Below are 15,859 nucleotides of genomic sequence, written 5' to 3'. Positions count from 1 at the left end.
GGCAACCCACTGAAGCTAAGCAGGTGTGAGCCTGGTCAGTACCTGGATGGGAGACCTCCTGGGACAAACTAAGGTTGCTGCTGGAAGAGGTGTTAGTGGGGCCAGCAGGGGGCGCTCACCCTGCGGTCCATGTGGGTCCTAATGCCCCAGTATAGTGACGGGGACACTATACTGTAAACAGGCGCCGTCCTTCGGATGAGACGTAAAACCGAGGTCCTGACTCTCTGTGGTCATTAAAAATCCCAGGGCGCTTCTCGAAAAGAGTAGGGGTGTAACCCCGGTGTCCTGGCCAAATTTCCCCCCTGGCCTTTACCCCATCATGGCCTCCTAATAATCCCCCTCTATGAATTGGCTACATTACTCTGCTCTCCTCCCCACTGATAGCTGATGTGTGGTGAGCGTTCTGGCGCACTATGGCTGCCGTCGCATCATCCAGGTGGATGCTGCACATTGGTGGTGGTGGAGGGGATCCCCATTACCTGTAAAGCGCTTTGAGTGGAGTGTCCAGAAAAGCGCTATATAAGTGTAAGCAATTATTATTATTATTACTTACTGTACACACGCAGATACACCGTGCATAATAAATGCGAAATCAGCAGGACTTGCCTTGTAGGAGTGTAAGAGAAGTACAAAAGAAGCACTTTTGTAAAGAATTATAAGTAATATAAAAGAATCGTAAGTGGGTTTTAAAATCCACCTGTGTACTTAGTGTCATATACGAACTATTATGGACAATTGCGTTTGGCTTGATTACAGCCGTCAGTATAAATAGTTCAATTTAAAATTGTTCTAAATAGTCCACCGTGCTCGTTGTATCACTTTTGCAATCAATTTCTAATAACTGTTACACGTAGGACTCTTACTTTAGTATGGCTTATGATATCTTCACCCATAAAGGTGTTCTTTGAAATCGTCCTTCTTCCGTGATAAGACAACGTTTTTTTGTTTAATCTACAGTATTACTGTATTTATCAGAAAGCTTTTTAAAGGTCAAATAATGCGCTTCTTAAATGCTACGTTCCGATTATTCCAAGTCTGGGAAACAAAATTGTATCTCTGATAATAGTATTATTAGAAAACACTACCAGGTTGACGCCAGAGACCCCAAGAAATAACACATTAAATCGCGCCGACAGTTGCGCGTTCACCTGACTCGGTTCTGCCTTTGAGACAGGTGTTTGCGCTGAATAAAACAGCAATTTTTGGGAAGGCCTGAAGACCCAATGGGAGCGCAGGAAGGCGTGGTTAAAGGCGGGGACCAATTGTACCAGCCGCCTTTGGAGCCAATGCACGGGGCGATGGGCGGGGAAACTCCCTCAGGGGGCGTGTCTCCAGCTTTCGAGCGGACGCTGTGTGCTGAACTCTGCAGAGAGTAATGGCATGAGCTTAGCACTGCAATCAGGGCAAGCTATACCACGCTGTGGAAAGTACATTACTACTGTGCGAACTTCGGCAAATCTTTTCAAGGCATAAACAGGACTAAGACACACCTGGAGGAGACATATTTACGTTTCAAACCGTGCATCGAAACCCTGTCATCAGCTCAAGATTTCTTTTGTCCATTAAAAAATAAATAAATAAACGGGATATGTTGCTGGACATGTGAATTTAAGGAGTAACTGCTACCCCCCAAAAAATGAAGCCAACCACTCTGTACTGCTTCGGCTTGCTGTTCAGTTTTGTGATCGTCAGGATCAGCTCATCGCAGTCAGGTGGGTAGGATATATTTGTTCTCGTATCGTGCGCAAGGTGTATTGTTAAATGTCATGCTCCAGCGTGTGTCGTTATTGGGCTGTGAGGTACTGTTGTTTCTCACTAGTCGGGCTAGTAGTTTCTGCGCCGTGTGGACTCTACAGTTGCTAGTAACGCTGGTCACAGTCTTTTATTTCTCATAATCGCCAAATGTGTGATATTGTACATTGTGGACCACAAGTTATGAATGGAATGACAGTCAGTAAATGAGAGCAGGGATGTGTTGTTTTTAAGGCTCTTTCGGCTCCGACACTCCTCTTTCACTACGATGTCGATCTTGATACTGTTTATGCTGTACCTGTTTTTGAGAGACTGCGGGATTGTGTTATCGCGCCTTGATTCCTAGGGGTATGTTAAAGTGCGTCTCGGAGACTCAAGAGAATCAGGATGGTTGGGTTTTTAGAGAATTGGACATGGAGTTCACGCCGCACGTGTCCCGGACACACCGGAGAACTATTGTCCACTCACTCACGTTTCCCCCCCGTGTTTTTTCGTCCCTTGAGCAAAAAGAGGCTTAACCAGTTCGTTTGTGTTTCTTCCCGCTGCCTTCTTGAGCGATTGCACCTGACCTACTGCCTTTCCCGTCGTCAGTGATTTAAAAAATGCCAGCAATTTAAGAAGGACGAATGGAGGTGCTAAAAATACGCGATTTTAATAATCGATGCGGTGTGAACGATTTCAATATCTGCGGACTTACTATCAGCATCCTTAACGCCGTTTGGTGTTTTACTAGAATTAATTTAGATTTTCTTCACATTGTATGGCATCTTCAGATGTTGTTCGTTGTCATATGGTTAATCTGCGTAATGAAACGTAAACATGTATAAAGAACATCTAATTAGTCGTTAACGCCAGTTATTATTATTAATAATTATTAGCTCATAGCTTTCTCGCGTTTCGATTGACGAAGCTATAGTTCCCGTTCAAAGACACCGAGCCTCGACTTGCGCATCTGAAACATTATTTACAGAGCACAACAAAAACTTCTTCGTTCTTTGGGTGTTCAATGGTGTTTATGAGAAGTAAATAAACTAAATTTCGGAAGTAATGTGGCAGTCTGTTCATAACATAATGAACAGATTGGGAAACATTCGAAGTACCCACACAGGACCTGTAACATGCGAGTAATAACTACTGTACATTTTTTTAAAATAAATTAGCAAGTAATACACTAATTAGCACTCATTACTTATTACTCATTTAATGGTTTTGCACCTGAGTGGTGGCATATCTTATCTTACGCGTCTCCAAACGTTTGGGATCACAAAGGGTTTTGATACTTTGTTCTGTATTTTCTTTACTGTAGTCTCTGTAGGCACAATGAAATGCACCGTCTGTGCCATATACAGAATTTTGGCTGACTGTTAGCTTGGTCTATTGGAGGACTGGGCATTATTACGCTGCAAGAGATCGGGCTGTGCTGTTTAAACAAGTTGAGATATAGTTTTGATTGCTTGGGAGAAACAACCGCATCTCCACACGGTGGTGGTATGATCCGGAGACTCGCAGTCCTTTCGCGCTGTGTACAATCTGAACTCTGCAGCCTGTGGCGTCTCTTGTCTTATACTGTATGTTTCGCAGCTGATAGGATTCAGGCTAAAGGGCAGCCGAGCCTCGCCGAGTGTCATAGGTGTGTGTTTCCCTTGAGATCGTGCGCCGGAGGGTTATTCGCGAATGTGTGTAACTGCAAGGTGTGGAAATCTTGCGTGGGTCAGAAAGTGGAGAAGTTTCAGGTTCTAGCGAAAAGTGCGTCTTACTCACTTCTCAGACAGTGGTATATGCCAGTTCATAATTCTCCCTTATACTCATCTATCTACATTATTATGCAAAGGTGTACTGTATATATGTATTCAAAACATTCCTCGGAGAACTTCTAGAAAGGAGTTCTTCAATACTTCAGTGAGATTTTGCATCAGTTTACTGTACGTTCAATATTACGAGTTAGCGTTCCGTTGTCTCAAGAATTGTTTAATGAAAAGTAGGCGAAGCGTTCTCCTTTTAATTAAATGGCAGTTCTGCTGTTTCACCCCCTCACGAAAAACAAATCCTCACATTAAGCGAACGTCCTTTTAAAGCGTACTGAACTCTAGAAATGGGTTACAAACGTTGTTAATGATAATAGTAATACTATACTTCTAGCCAAGGACATATTCTGCACGTGTACAATTGGAGCCTTGGTACGTGGTTCATTAGAAATCTCTCCCAAGTCCGCAGCAGGCTCTTTCGGTGTTGTGACTGTCCCTGGACTTAACAGGACTTCACTGTCATAAAGGACATGAGATGACGGGTAACACATTTACAATGTGCCCTTTCGTCTTCTTTATTAATGTTCAGTTCATAAACTGAAACAGAGATAATCTTCGGGATTCCCTGAATTGCTTCTAACTTTATGATTACATTATGATGGGTACTGTTTTAGTAGTGACAGTAAAAATCCATAGACTCAGACGTCTGGGTCTTTCCTTACGTTGCTTTAATGCGTTCACCCTGGCACGTCTTCGCTGGCTCCCCATCACACAGCGCATTCGGTTCAGAATTTTACTCTTAACTTATTAAGCCCTACACACCGAATGCCTGCATTGCTTAGCATCTCTCGTTACTCCCCATGTACCAAGCAGGGCTCCTGTACCTTCTGAGAGGCACGAGGGTCTCGGAGCGCGCGCGTTCAGCCGCCTTGCTCCGCTACTCCGGTGCTCAAATCTGAGAAGTGAGACATTTAAAACCTCTTGAACAGGTTTTCAATCCAGACTAAAGACTTACCCCTTTAGTTAGGCTTTTAATCAGTGTTTGCCTTTTCTCCGTCGTCCAACTTTTTATCTTTGTCTTTAATGCTTTGATTCCGTTTAGACGATATATCTTTTTGTTGTTGTTTTACCCAGTAAAGTGGTCCAAACACTGCCGGTGTACACGAGCACTGAAATACATCCTCGAAATCCCTGAACTGTATATGCTTACGTTCGGTATGCATTTTGCTTTACAGCCGTGGCTTCAGATCCCTGATATGAATATGAAGAAATAAAAATGTTGAAACGCACTGCGCGCAGTTACGCAAACTTAGGCTGGGATTTGAATTTAATCGTGTGGGTGCTAAACGTTCCCCCCCCGTGGATGTTCAATCCGTTCTCCAAAGTTTCTCCGTGAGCGCTTGAGCCCGGAGTCGTTGCCCATGGCGGTAGCAGAACCTGTCAAAACCCTGTGGTAGTAGCGGTAACTGAGAGACTGCTTCCTCATCTTCTTCGTTTCCCATACAGATGTAGTGGAGGGCGTTTGACAGAAGTCTGTTCGGATGCTTGCTCGTTTCCTTCACGAACCATTCGCGCATTATCGCAGGCTAAGCTGAGACGAGCTCTCTCCGGCATTCGTTTGAACTGAATTAAATGAGCTAATATAGGTTTAATATAACACGCTGCAAAAAAAAAAAAGGCAGTATCTATGTTATAGAAAACTTGACCCCTTGTCTGTTCGGATTAATATTTTTTTTTGCCGAACAGAGCTCTTCATAATATAATAATGCGCTTCAATAGTATGACTACATTTATTTCTGATAGCCGAATTCGAATTTGTTATGCTGGTGAAGTTATGGAAATCACGGCTTGATTTACGAACTGCATCAAACCTGTCATGCAAATACGTTATGAAAAAAAAGTTTTTTTAAAACGTGTAGTCGGATTTTAAGAGAAAGAGCACGTTTGTGGTAGTTAAGGTCAGTATTATCAGTTTTTAGCTGATGCAGGACATGCGGAATACGCCTATATTAAATTCGATCGTGCGTTAGTCTAACTCTCAAGACCGTAACACAAGTATCTTTAAAGTTGTTACGGTTTAATTTGTTACCGAAAAACGCACTGCACAATCTTAATACCCATTTCCCTTATCCAGTCGCTTCTCTGCCCAAATACACCAGATACCGTATGCAGAAGCCAAAGGTCAAAGGTAACGCAAAATGTTTACAATACTGGGTGTTAAGCGTCGGTTGAGTGTGCGTTCGTCAGGAATTATCGACTAAACATGATCGATTGCATTTTCCATTCGTAAAATGCAGAAGCGTCAGACATTTTAACATGGATTCACATTGGTAATAAGCAAGGAAACGTGTCTTTTCAACCGATATTTAGGTACGTTTGAGCTTTCTTGTTTTACGTAAGGCGTTCTTGATTAATTTTAAAGCATGCTATATAAATGACTGAAGTCACATTTTCAAGTGTAGGTTAAATATAAACGACTAGCTAATGCAAAGAAAGTTTAGCAATGCTTTGAGATGGCATTTTAACTCGGTTAATGACTGCACCACTAATCTGTGTTGTTGTGTGCTGCTGGCCAGATTCTCTCCTGTCTTCAACAATGCGATTCACCCTCATGCTCTGTGCAGTATCTGATAGTCATGCCCTTTCCTATTATTCAGAGTGGCCCTATCCCAAAGGCCGCAGGAATACACCAGGCGACAGATATCGCATGTTACCCAACGAGGCTGTGCAGTACATGTATACCGTTAGATACATGTACTGTAAGTGCTGTTTTTGCAAAGACGGTCATCGCACAAAACTAATATCTCTCTAAAGCACTGCTTCACACGTGAACGACCCTCTCCACAGCAGAGCACAGCAGGATAGGGAACAAAGCGTCGCTTGAGACGGCAGTGTTCCCGGGGGGGAATACCACCAAGGCAGTATAAAACAGTTACACGTATTTTAAATTGCAACGTAGGAAGTTGTCTGCCCTCACCAGCAGGTACACATCAGTACAGGAATGCGGGCAGACGAAATCGATTTATTTTAAAAATCAAAATATCCTGATAATCGGAGCACAGCCGTCATCTTTGCCCGATAGTCCCAGTGCGCGTGTAGTCTGAATATATAGTACGGTGTGGTTTCACTTTCCAAAAAAGTCTGGGCTTCAGATCAAGGAAGAGGCGTGTGATGATTTATACTGTATATACCCATACTTCAGTGGAAAATTGTAGGCTTACTGTAATCAGGCTTCATTTATACAATCAATTAAGTTACTAATGATTGAGACAGTTAAAGACAGAATAGAACAATTGTTTTTTTATTTCCTTTTTTTCTGTCGCGTGTTTAATTTTAAAATCCACTGACGGGAGCGATTTGTTTTTATTAAGCTGACACTTGCTGTATACATCAGCAGCTGTAAAACTGCGGCCTTTTGTTATCTCAATATTTTTGATTGTGTGCTTTGCCTGCTTAACTAGTTCAGCCTTTTCCGTGCGCCGAGAAAAAAAAAAAAGGTTTCGTCGTTTTCCCGAGAGGTGCAATTAGGAAAGTATTAAGAGGGATAATTAATAGATTGCAAAACGTGCCAATCAGCAGAACACCTGCACCCTCCACCTCAAAATACTCCTGACAGGCAAACACCTCGAATCGGATGTACAAAACTCCAAATGAGAAATTAAGCGCACAGAAGTTAACCCGGAGTGCCAGAGGGCGACAAGATGTTGAGTGAATTGCTTTTAGATGAAGCAAATTAAGAAAAAATAGGCTGAGAGAGACACCAATCCGCTGCTTACATTATTAGACACGCTTTGAGTTCAGACAAAGCAGAATAAGTGAGATGCTAATTTTCTTAAGAATCTGAGCTGTGCACCTCATTTAGCGATCTGTGTGCGCGGAATAGAAATGAAACGTATCGCCCCATGCACTACGTCGAATGGGTTACTTTAGAAACTTCCTCCAAACCAGAGGTCGTTGTTCACACGATGGCGACGATCGTGGTTGATATTATTAACCTTTCTCACCACTCCTTTATTTTGAAACCAGTTGCCTGCTGCAGATGTATTCTGCGCCGTGTTCCACGCCATATAATCGTGGACAAAACACCATGAGCTGTCACAGCCCCCAGTATTTGGCTGGCCTTAACTGGAGAGAAGGAGATCAGGTGACATGACCTACTGTAGCCACCTCTGTAAATAGTTTTTTTTGTAAATCGTTGCAACATTCTGTCAGGTTTCTTGATAGCGTCTGGTTTTTACAGAACAAAGCTCCCTTGATTATTCTTCCACTTTAAAGACCGGTGGGAGGCGGTTACAAATGTTTAAACCTGTATGTATCACCCCCTTTTAAGAAAAATATTTTTTTATGATAAACGACGATGGCTTCGTAGACGATAATCTCACATAAATCAATAAAAAATTGTAATAAATTACAGTACCTCTTGTGACTATACCATGAGCCCACTAGCACACAAAAACGGGTTCTTTATTTGTGACCTTTCAACAACCAGAGTTGTCGGGTGATTACCGTCTGACTCATCGGAGAACAGCAGCACTTGTCTTACCGATTGTAATTTGTTGCACACCCCCACTACCACTCTTCACGTAAAGAAGTGCCATCGGCCATCCATTAAGACTTGATTTCTAAGGAAGCTTCTAATTTTGCCTCTCAGTGTCTAGGATGATGGGCAGTGCGCGTCCTTTGTCATATCCTACCGGAGTGTTTGTGCCATTAGTCAGTTCTTCCACGTCGTCCTTTTCACAAAAGAAATTACATTAACCCAAATGCTCCCCCCCACCCCCGCTCGCTCCCAAACAAAGAAAAAAAACCGTGCACGGAAAAATATGGAGTGTCTAGAATGATTTGAACTGAAATGTTTAATGTGGAGTGACCTCGGTTTGTGTAATTTTGCCATTTTATGTTAATTCGAGCACATACAATACAAAAAGGGGGGAAAACATTTTGCAGGTAGTATCTGTTTTCTTGAAGCCAGGGAGGAAAGAGGAGGGAGAGCGGGGTCGTCGCTAATTGACTCCGGTGCTTCATTTGTGCGTGTTTAATGCGGAGCGTGGCCAAATGTCCCCCGCCCAAAAGCCCGTGTACAGAGGCGGTTTAGAAGAGCTTTGGATATCCTCACCGTAATCCTCTCTAGCAATCTGTGACACCGGTGATGGCTTTCAAGTGCCCGTCAGCTCAGTTACAGAATAAAATGAGTGTAATTAAGCCATTTCGCTATTATTCCCCGAGATCCAATTCCTCTATTCTTTATGCATATTAGCACAGTTCTTTTGTTTCTTAATCTAGATGAATATTTAACGCACTGATCAGCAAAAGCCATATTTTTTTTTTTGCTCTTCTTCAGTGCCGTGTGGTCTCTGAAGTGCGGAGCGCTTGGTTTAGTATGATTTTGATTTGCCAAGGTCTAGAAATGATTTTTCATAAGTTGGCCACTGTTGTGAGTTTCTTAATTTTCTTTTACTTTAAAATACCAAATACCATGAAATTTCCCGGAGGTTTGAGCCTTCAGAACCCATTTCAGCCTTTTCTTATGTCTTCCATTAAGAGCAACATACTTTTTAAGCGAATGCAGTGAGTTTCAAAGATTTTTTTTACTTAAGATATAAATTGACACTGCTTCAATAAATACAAAGTGAAAGGATTCTTAAGAGACATTTTATTTGCACTGCCACATAAATGGACCTATTATGAAGATGCTTTTCAGAACCACAGACTGACCTTTTTATTCATTTCTTGTAAAGTCACACTGCTTTCTCATCACTAAGAATCTGAAGGCGGCAGAGCTAAAAATGCATGTACTTACACTGGTACAGTTTTTATTAAGTTTAGCCCCGAAGGTTGCATCATAGAGTTAAAAAAATCATTATTTACTAAATGTGTTGCTTCACATACTTCATAATCAACGGACTGTCAATGCGGTGTGAATCAACAAACACATAAAGCAAAAACCGAGGTTCTCCAAATTTTGGATTCTTTGTTTTTGTCTAGTGAAAAATAAATTGTGAATTTTGTCATATGTACAAAACTGTAGCCAGCATTTACTTTGCAAAAGGTAATACTTTCTTATAATATCGGCAAAAACGATAATCGATCACAGTGTCTCATCTCTATAATGGATAGAATAGGAGCATTGATTTCAGCGAGCAGCCTTTTTTTTTTAGCAAAGCTCGTCATTCTCAGCTGTGCAGGAATGTCTCGTTCAAAGGCAACAGGACCCTTCTTTTTTAACAACAAGAATACTGACAGCATCTTTAAACATCAGCTTGGAAAAAAAGCAATAAACTCGTCTGTAAGCCTCCTGTCTGCCGCGCTGTCTTTGAAGGAATTCGGCGAGAAAGCGAAAGGCCAGAGGATTTCTTTTCAGCAAGTGGAGGGTTTGTTTTTGTACCCACTTGTAATTCCTCTCAGAAACAAATATTCTGGCCTCGGAGTCTGGGTCTGTGCCGCTGACCTTCTCTCTGGAGCAGGGCTGGCTCCATTCACCAATCGCTGCTTTAACTCTTCCGGGGCCATGTTGAAGCACAACAAGTGGGGAAGATATTCGCGCAGATCAACGTAGGACGGAAACATTTGAACTGCATACTGTATAGGCAGTTCCTGCATTTATTATTAGAATTAATTTCGATACTCATATATATATAGGTACAGTATAAAATGCTATCATGGAGGTTCTTTAATTGAGCTCTTTGTACAAATAAGGGAAAAGTGCCGATAAAAATGGCTTATGAGTTTTAGTATTTTTGCTGTGTCAGTATGAGTTACCATTTACTCCCTTTCAAGGGGAGGCTAATATATCAGAGATGAGAGCCTTGATGTGTAAGGTTGCCATGTAAAAAGAAATACCATAGCTGTTTTTCAAATTGTGTCAACTGGTAAGGAGGAGATTAAACTAATCTTCCTTCAAAAACAGAATTAGTAACATTTGTAAAAAAAAAAAGTATTTCAATAAGCAGAAGATGGAAGTTCTTCCAGAGTGATTTTTGGAATAGAGTTAACACCTTGCCTGGTATGACAGTTTGACATCTGTGGGCTGGACTTAAGGACAATTCTTTTTTCTACTGGGCTTGAAATGTGCTTTAAAACTGTGCTGCTCAGAACTGCGTTTAGAGATCTCTCCAGAGAAGACAAACATAACATTGTGTTTTTGATGTCCTTTATTTGCTTTGATTGGGTGAAAACAGACTCACCAAGGAGGGTTGGACAGGAACCACTAAGAATGTCACTGCATTCATTTTATCGAGCTTGATAATTTTTTTTCCGTTTATAAATGACATTTAATTTCTTGAAAGGCATTCTGAATTAAGGAATGTGGAGGCACAATGGGATATTTAGAATTAAATATGCATCTTTGACATAAATTGCCATAGTCTTTTGTGAAAATGAGGTGTGGGCTCTGTTATGATGTATAGATGCTTTTCCTTAGGAGGCGGTGTATAAATAAACAAGTGGAACAGAGACAGGCCGGGTCTGATCTGCTTCTTTGTGGGAGTGGAAAGGCAACTTAATTAGATCTAAGACTTGGCCCACTTTCTGAGAGAGCTTTGATTGGGCTAATTTTTAATTTCAATTAGTCTAACTAAAGATGTGAGGTCCCACTTTGCGATAGTGCAGACAGAGCAGTGTAGTCACCCTGTGGGAATGCAGCTCAATTTGTTTAATTGGGCCTTAGTTTATTGTTTTTACTCTTATTGAATGTTGTCATTCTTTGTGCGTTAGTCGTGTAGATCTCCCTGTACTTTTGGATTATGCTTAAGTGAAGCTCGTTATTTTTATTTATGATCTGTGCTTACTGGTGGAGTAGAGGTTAGCGCTACTGTCTTACAGCTCTAGCATCTTACAGCTTTAGATTTGAGGCCTTTGAGGGTCTATCTGTGAGGAGTTTGCATGTTGCATCACCCCTCTCATGTTCATGTGGGTGTTTATCATGGGCTCCTCCCTCCTCCCTCCTCCCAAATACATGCTGGCTAGGTGTGATTGGTGATTTGGAGACTCTGACTCACATCAGCTCTCACCAGGATTGAGTCTCTTTCTGATTATGGCTCAGCCTCTTTGTCTGTACTTAAAGACCATTGATTTGTTTCTGGTGAAATGACAAAATATCTTTCTAGGCATGAAACAATATCTACGGGTACATGCCTTTCAGAACAAGTACCTGTTGAGCTTTTATTCCAATAAAATGTACAAAAGTAAATGTACATAAGTAGAAGCCTAAGTCCCATCCTTTAAGTGAGACAAGATTTTTTCCTTTTTTCCTTCTTTCTTCTTTTCTTTAGAACATTTTTTTAAATTATCTAAATATTTTTTTGGGGTGGGGGATATGCTACCGTCAATTTTATGCTTTTCATGCAGAATGCTTAAACAAACCTTTGAAAAGTTTCAAACACGTGTCTGTTTTTTAAAGAAGAATATACAGTAAGTTGCAAAGGACCAAGTCAAGGTTTATTCCATGCTGAAAAGAAACACAACATGGAGTGGGGTGGCCGAAGAAGGCTCCACAGCCGAAATGTTGTGTTTCCTTTCTTCTCTTTTCAGCATGGAATAAACCTGTTACTTGTTCCTTTGCAGCCTACATATGCTAACGCAGCTCCCTACCTGAACTAAACAGTAAGTCACTAATTAATATACCTTCAGTTGTACAAAGTGCTTTTTTGTGTTTAAATAAAAAATACTGGTGTGTGTTCCAGGAATCTTTCCTGCAGCTCTTTTGTTGTTGATGTCCGACTAATTTTATATTTCTTCATTTGAACCAAAAAAAGGCTACAATTGTTTTTTGAACAGTTTTACATCCTTAATATGTCAAGGTCACTCCCCGCTAAAAGCCAGAATTAAAGCTTGATTTGTGATTAAAAACCTATAATTTGACAATTTATTACACCCGCTGTCTCGTTAAAATTGCACTAAAATGAAATGGCTGCTCTGTCTGGCGCTTTAGAAAGATGTTGAAAGAAGTCCGTTCCGTAAGTACGAATTGCCAAATGTTGAGGTGTTAACAGAGCTGAAAAACGCAGGAGACCTAATATTGCTTATTTCTTTACATTTGTAGGTTTGATCCCAGAAGTATCTTTTAAATTGTTTAAGTAAAGTAAGTGCTTTAACATTTTGTCCTATATAGGGTAGATTATTGTTTTCTAGACTGTATTAATTAATAACATCATATAATAAATAATAACATCATAAAATATTACCACATATTATTCTTTAAGAGAGAAAGATATTTCATTTTGTGTACCACCATTTTTAGCCAGTGCCGTTTGACAAATGTAGCTCAAGTGAAAGTCTCTTTTTGACAGCCATGGGCAGAGCCAAGCTTGTATTGGAAAAACAGAGATGGAGAGATCAGCACTACCAGAGAAAGAGGAGGCAGAAAATGCACAGTGACCCTGACATGAGGACTCAGGGTCCGTAGCCAATGAAAGAAATAGATCATGAAAGAGGGATTCTGTAGGAAGGGTAAAGCTGATAAGAAACTTGAGAGAGAGAAAGACTTGGGCAGGTCTCCAAAAGAAGCTAGGAAAAGTAAGAGCCCATCAAGAATTCTTGACGCTCTGCCTGTGGGTGCAGATAATCAGACTGATGCCACTAAGCTGAGACAGGAGCTCCCAGTTAGAGCAAAAACATGCAGAACGCTTTCTCATGAAATAAAAATTCGACAAGGGTCAACTGGAGTAAGTGTAGGAAAAGTAGAAAAAGAAAGCATCATACAGTAAACTTGCAAAGAAGCTTGCAAAGTACAGCACAGGAAGTTCTTAATAGGTCAAGGACTTGACCCAGATCCATTATTGCTGTGCCTCTCAGTGCTGGTCCTGGGTAAATCCTTTGTCTCCTGCTTTTAACCTAAATGATCATTGTGTTTTGTTTTCCAGTAGGTTTGGGTGTATGTGCATAAATTCATATTTTGTTTTATTTTGAAAGTTGATGCCTAACTTTCTGTTTTTTCCAAGACATGTTTCATTTGTGGGAAGATTTAAGGAACCTTTCGAACAGCTTATACCTCTGGATAGAGGATCAAAGCAAGAGATTTCATTGTTCAGTGGTCTGTTGTTGTCCACAAAATATTTATAATCTCAGACCCCAAGTAATATGTGTGATTTGATCTAAAGCTTCTTAATAAACCGCTGCTGTGTTTTAATAAGAAAATCTTTGTGTTCCTTGAAGCAACTGTTGCTGGACAAGTACTTGGCATCACCCCCATGCTAATATTAGAAGTATTTTTGGATGAAATAATTTACACTTCTGTTTAAAAACTATCACAAATTGTTAAATGGGTACTCAATTTGTAACATTTAAAATGTTTCTTATTGGATCAGAAAAAAGAAAAAAAGTCCCTTAAAGACATTGAGTTTTACATTCGATAAAAATAAGAACATTTTTTGCAAGAAAGGTTGCAAATGAGAGAAAGCCATTCAGCTCATTTAGTCTGTTGGTAAAAAGTAGCTGACTGATGTGTGGATCTCATCCAACCGTTACATGAAAGATGCCAAGGTATCAACCTAAACTACATGGCTGGGTAGCTTGTTCCATTCTCCTACCACCCTTTGCGTAAAGAAGTGCATCCTGTTCTCAGTTCTAACTGCACTAACCACTTGTGCCCTTTGGTTCATGTTCTGAATACTTAGTGAAACATACAGCAAATCAGTATTGGGTGTGTTCTGCATATGGGCTCAGAAATAAAAAGGCCTCCAACTTTTCAGTTCTCGTGTGGAACTCAATATGTTATTCATCTTCATGAAAATCCCTTGAGCAAACCCCTGATTAAAAAATAAAAGAAGTGCACAAAATCTGTTATCAGTTGCATTACCTGTTTTTCTTAAATATGATCGAATTCTGAACATCAACCAAAAATGTTTAGTTTGTGTTGTGGCATACTTAAATCCATTTATATAATTTGATAAATATTACGTTTGGATTTAATTTCTATAAAAATTGTCTTTGTGATTCCATGAGGTATCACACACAGTGTAATGCTGTAGTGTCAATACAACATAAGCCCTGATGGATGTTATTTGCTCACAAAGGTACAGATGATAAAGCTATTTATTCATTAGGGCACAGTTGATAAGTCATATCAAACGTCTGCAGTGAGGCGATAAATGTACACAGAGCTCAGGCTTCTGGGAGCTAGTGCCAAATCTTGGGTTTCACTTTGCTGTTCAGCTGAAACTCCAGAGAAGGGCTAGGAAACTTCTGATCCACCAATCTTTGGGGACTGGTTCAGGTGGTCCCTGGAGTCACTATTTTTGTTTCTTTGAGGATTTTTTTTTTAAAAAAAAACTGCTTTAGGAAATGTGATCTGAAGAGTATTTTTTAATTGGTGTTTTTAAAATGAGATGAATTTGTAAGGATGACTTTTAAAAGGGAAGGCATGGTGGTGCAGGGGTCAGCATTGCACCCTCACAGCGCTAGGATCTTGAATTCAATTTCAGACCTGGGGTTCTGTAATGCATGGAGTTTGTATGTTACCCTCATGTTCCTACTGGTTTTCTCCAGGTGCTCAGGCTTGCCTCAACAGTCCAAAGGCACAGTGGTAGTTTAATTGGCTTCTGGGAAATAATGGTCCAGGAGTTGATTGTATTCAATTTCTATTGCATTATTATCTATTATTTTGTAACTTTAATTTTGTGATTGTTTGTGTAAGAAAAGACATTCCATTGCCAGCAACTACTGCTGCATGCTGTATTGTTGTGCATTTGATAAATAAACTTTGATTGATTGATTGATTGGTGTGAGTATGTGCATGTTTGTGTGTGCCCTGTGACATCCAGAGTGTATCCTACCTTGCTCCCATCGCTTGCCAGGATAGGCTCCGGCTCCCCCACAACCCTGAATTGGATGGAGCAGTTACAAGACAGAAGGGCTTTTAAAAGCTTCTGATCTGGGCTTTTGCATTAGCTGCCTGTGACTGCAGTGATGCATGGGAATCCCACAGCTGACTGAGTGCCATGAGGGTTGGGTCAGAGGTACCCTGTGCTTGGCGTGCAGAAGAGGCCCTGTGGTCTTCTGGGCACCTGTGAGCTGACGTCACTACTGGGCAGAGCTGTATCTGTTCTCTTCTCAATTTTCCCGCAGTGTTGTTTGGCGTTGTGACCTCAAAGAGTGAGAATAGGTGGACGTCCTAGTGCACATTTCAGAGGATGCAGCAAGATGCCACATATGTTATAAGGGTTTCCTAGTGTCTTTTTAAGCTGGAGGATTGTGAGAAACAGAAACTAAAATGCTCCAACTAAAAGGCCATTTCTGTTTTTTTAGGAAGTCAGTTTCCTTTTTCTGTTGCTTGTTAGTAATGTCGTCTCATTCCAGATAGCGCCTTCTGACTTTACCCTATGAAATCTGGGACCAAAAATGCTCCAACACAAAGATAAAAAATA

At 40.7% G+C, this 15,859-nt stretch overlaps 1 protein-coding gene across 1 annotated transcript in view; it reads left to right on the top strand.

Moving 5' to 3' along the window:
• Positions 1-1,355: 1,355 nt before the first annotated feature.
• LOC148649289 (receptor tyrosine-protein kinase erbB-4-like) overlaps positions 1,356-15,859 on the top strand; it is a 372,283-nt gene continuing 357,779 nt past the window's right edge. Inside the window, exon 1 of the mRNA XM_088605758.1 lies at positions 1,356-1,712. Coding sequence (XP_088461884.1) covers positions 1,637-1,712 — 76 coding nt within the window. The 5' untranslated portion in view covers positions 1,356-1,636. The remainder of the gene's footprint in view (positions 1,713-15,859) is intronic.

Source organism: Lepisosteus platostomus, chromosome 14 (assembly GCF_059453375.1).
Source record: "Lepisosteus platostomus isolate fLepPlt1 chromosome 14, fLepPlt1.hap1, whole genome shotgun sequence".
Lineage (NCBI taxonomy): Eukaryota > Metazoa > Chordata > Actinopteri > Semionotiformes > Lepisosteidae > Lepisosteus > Lepisosteus platostomus.
This window is presented reverse-complemented; position numbering and strand designations above follow the sequence as displayed.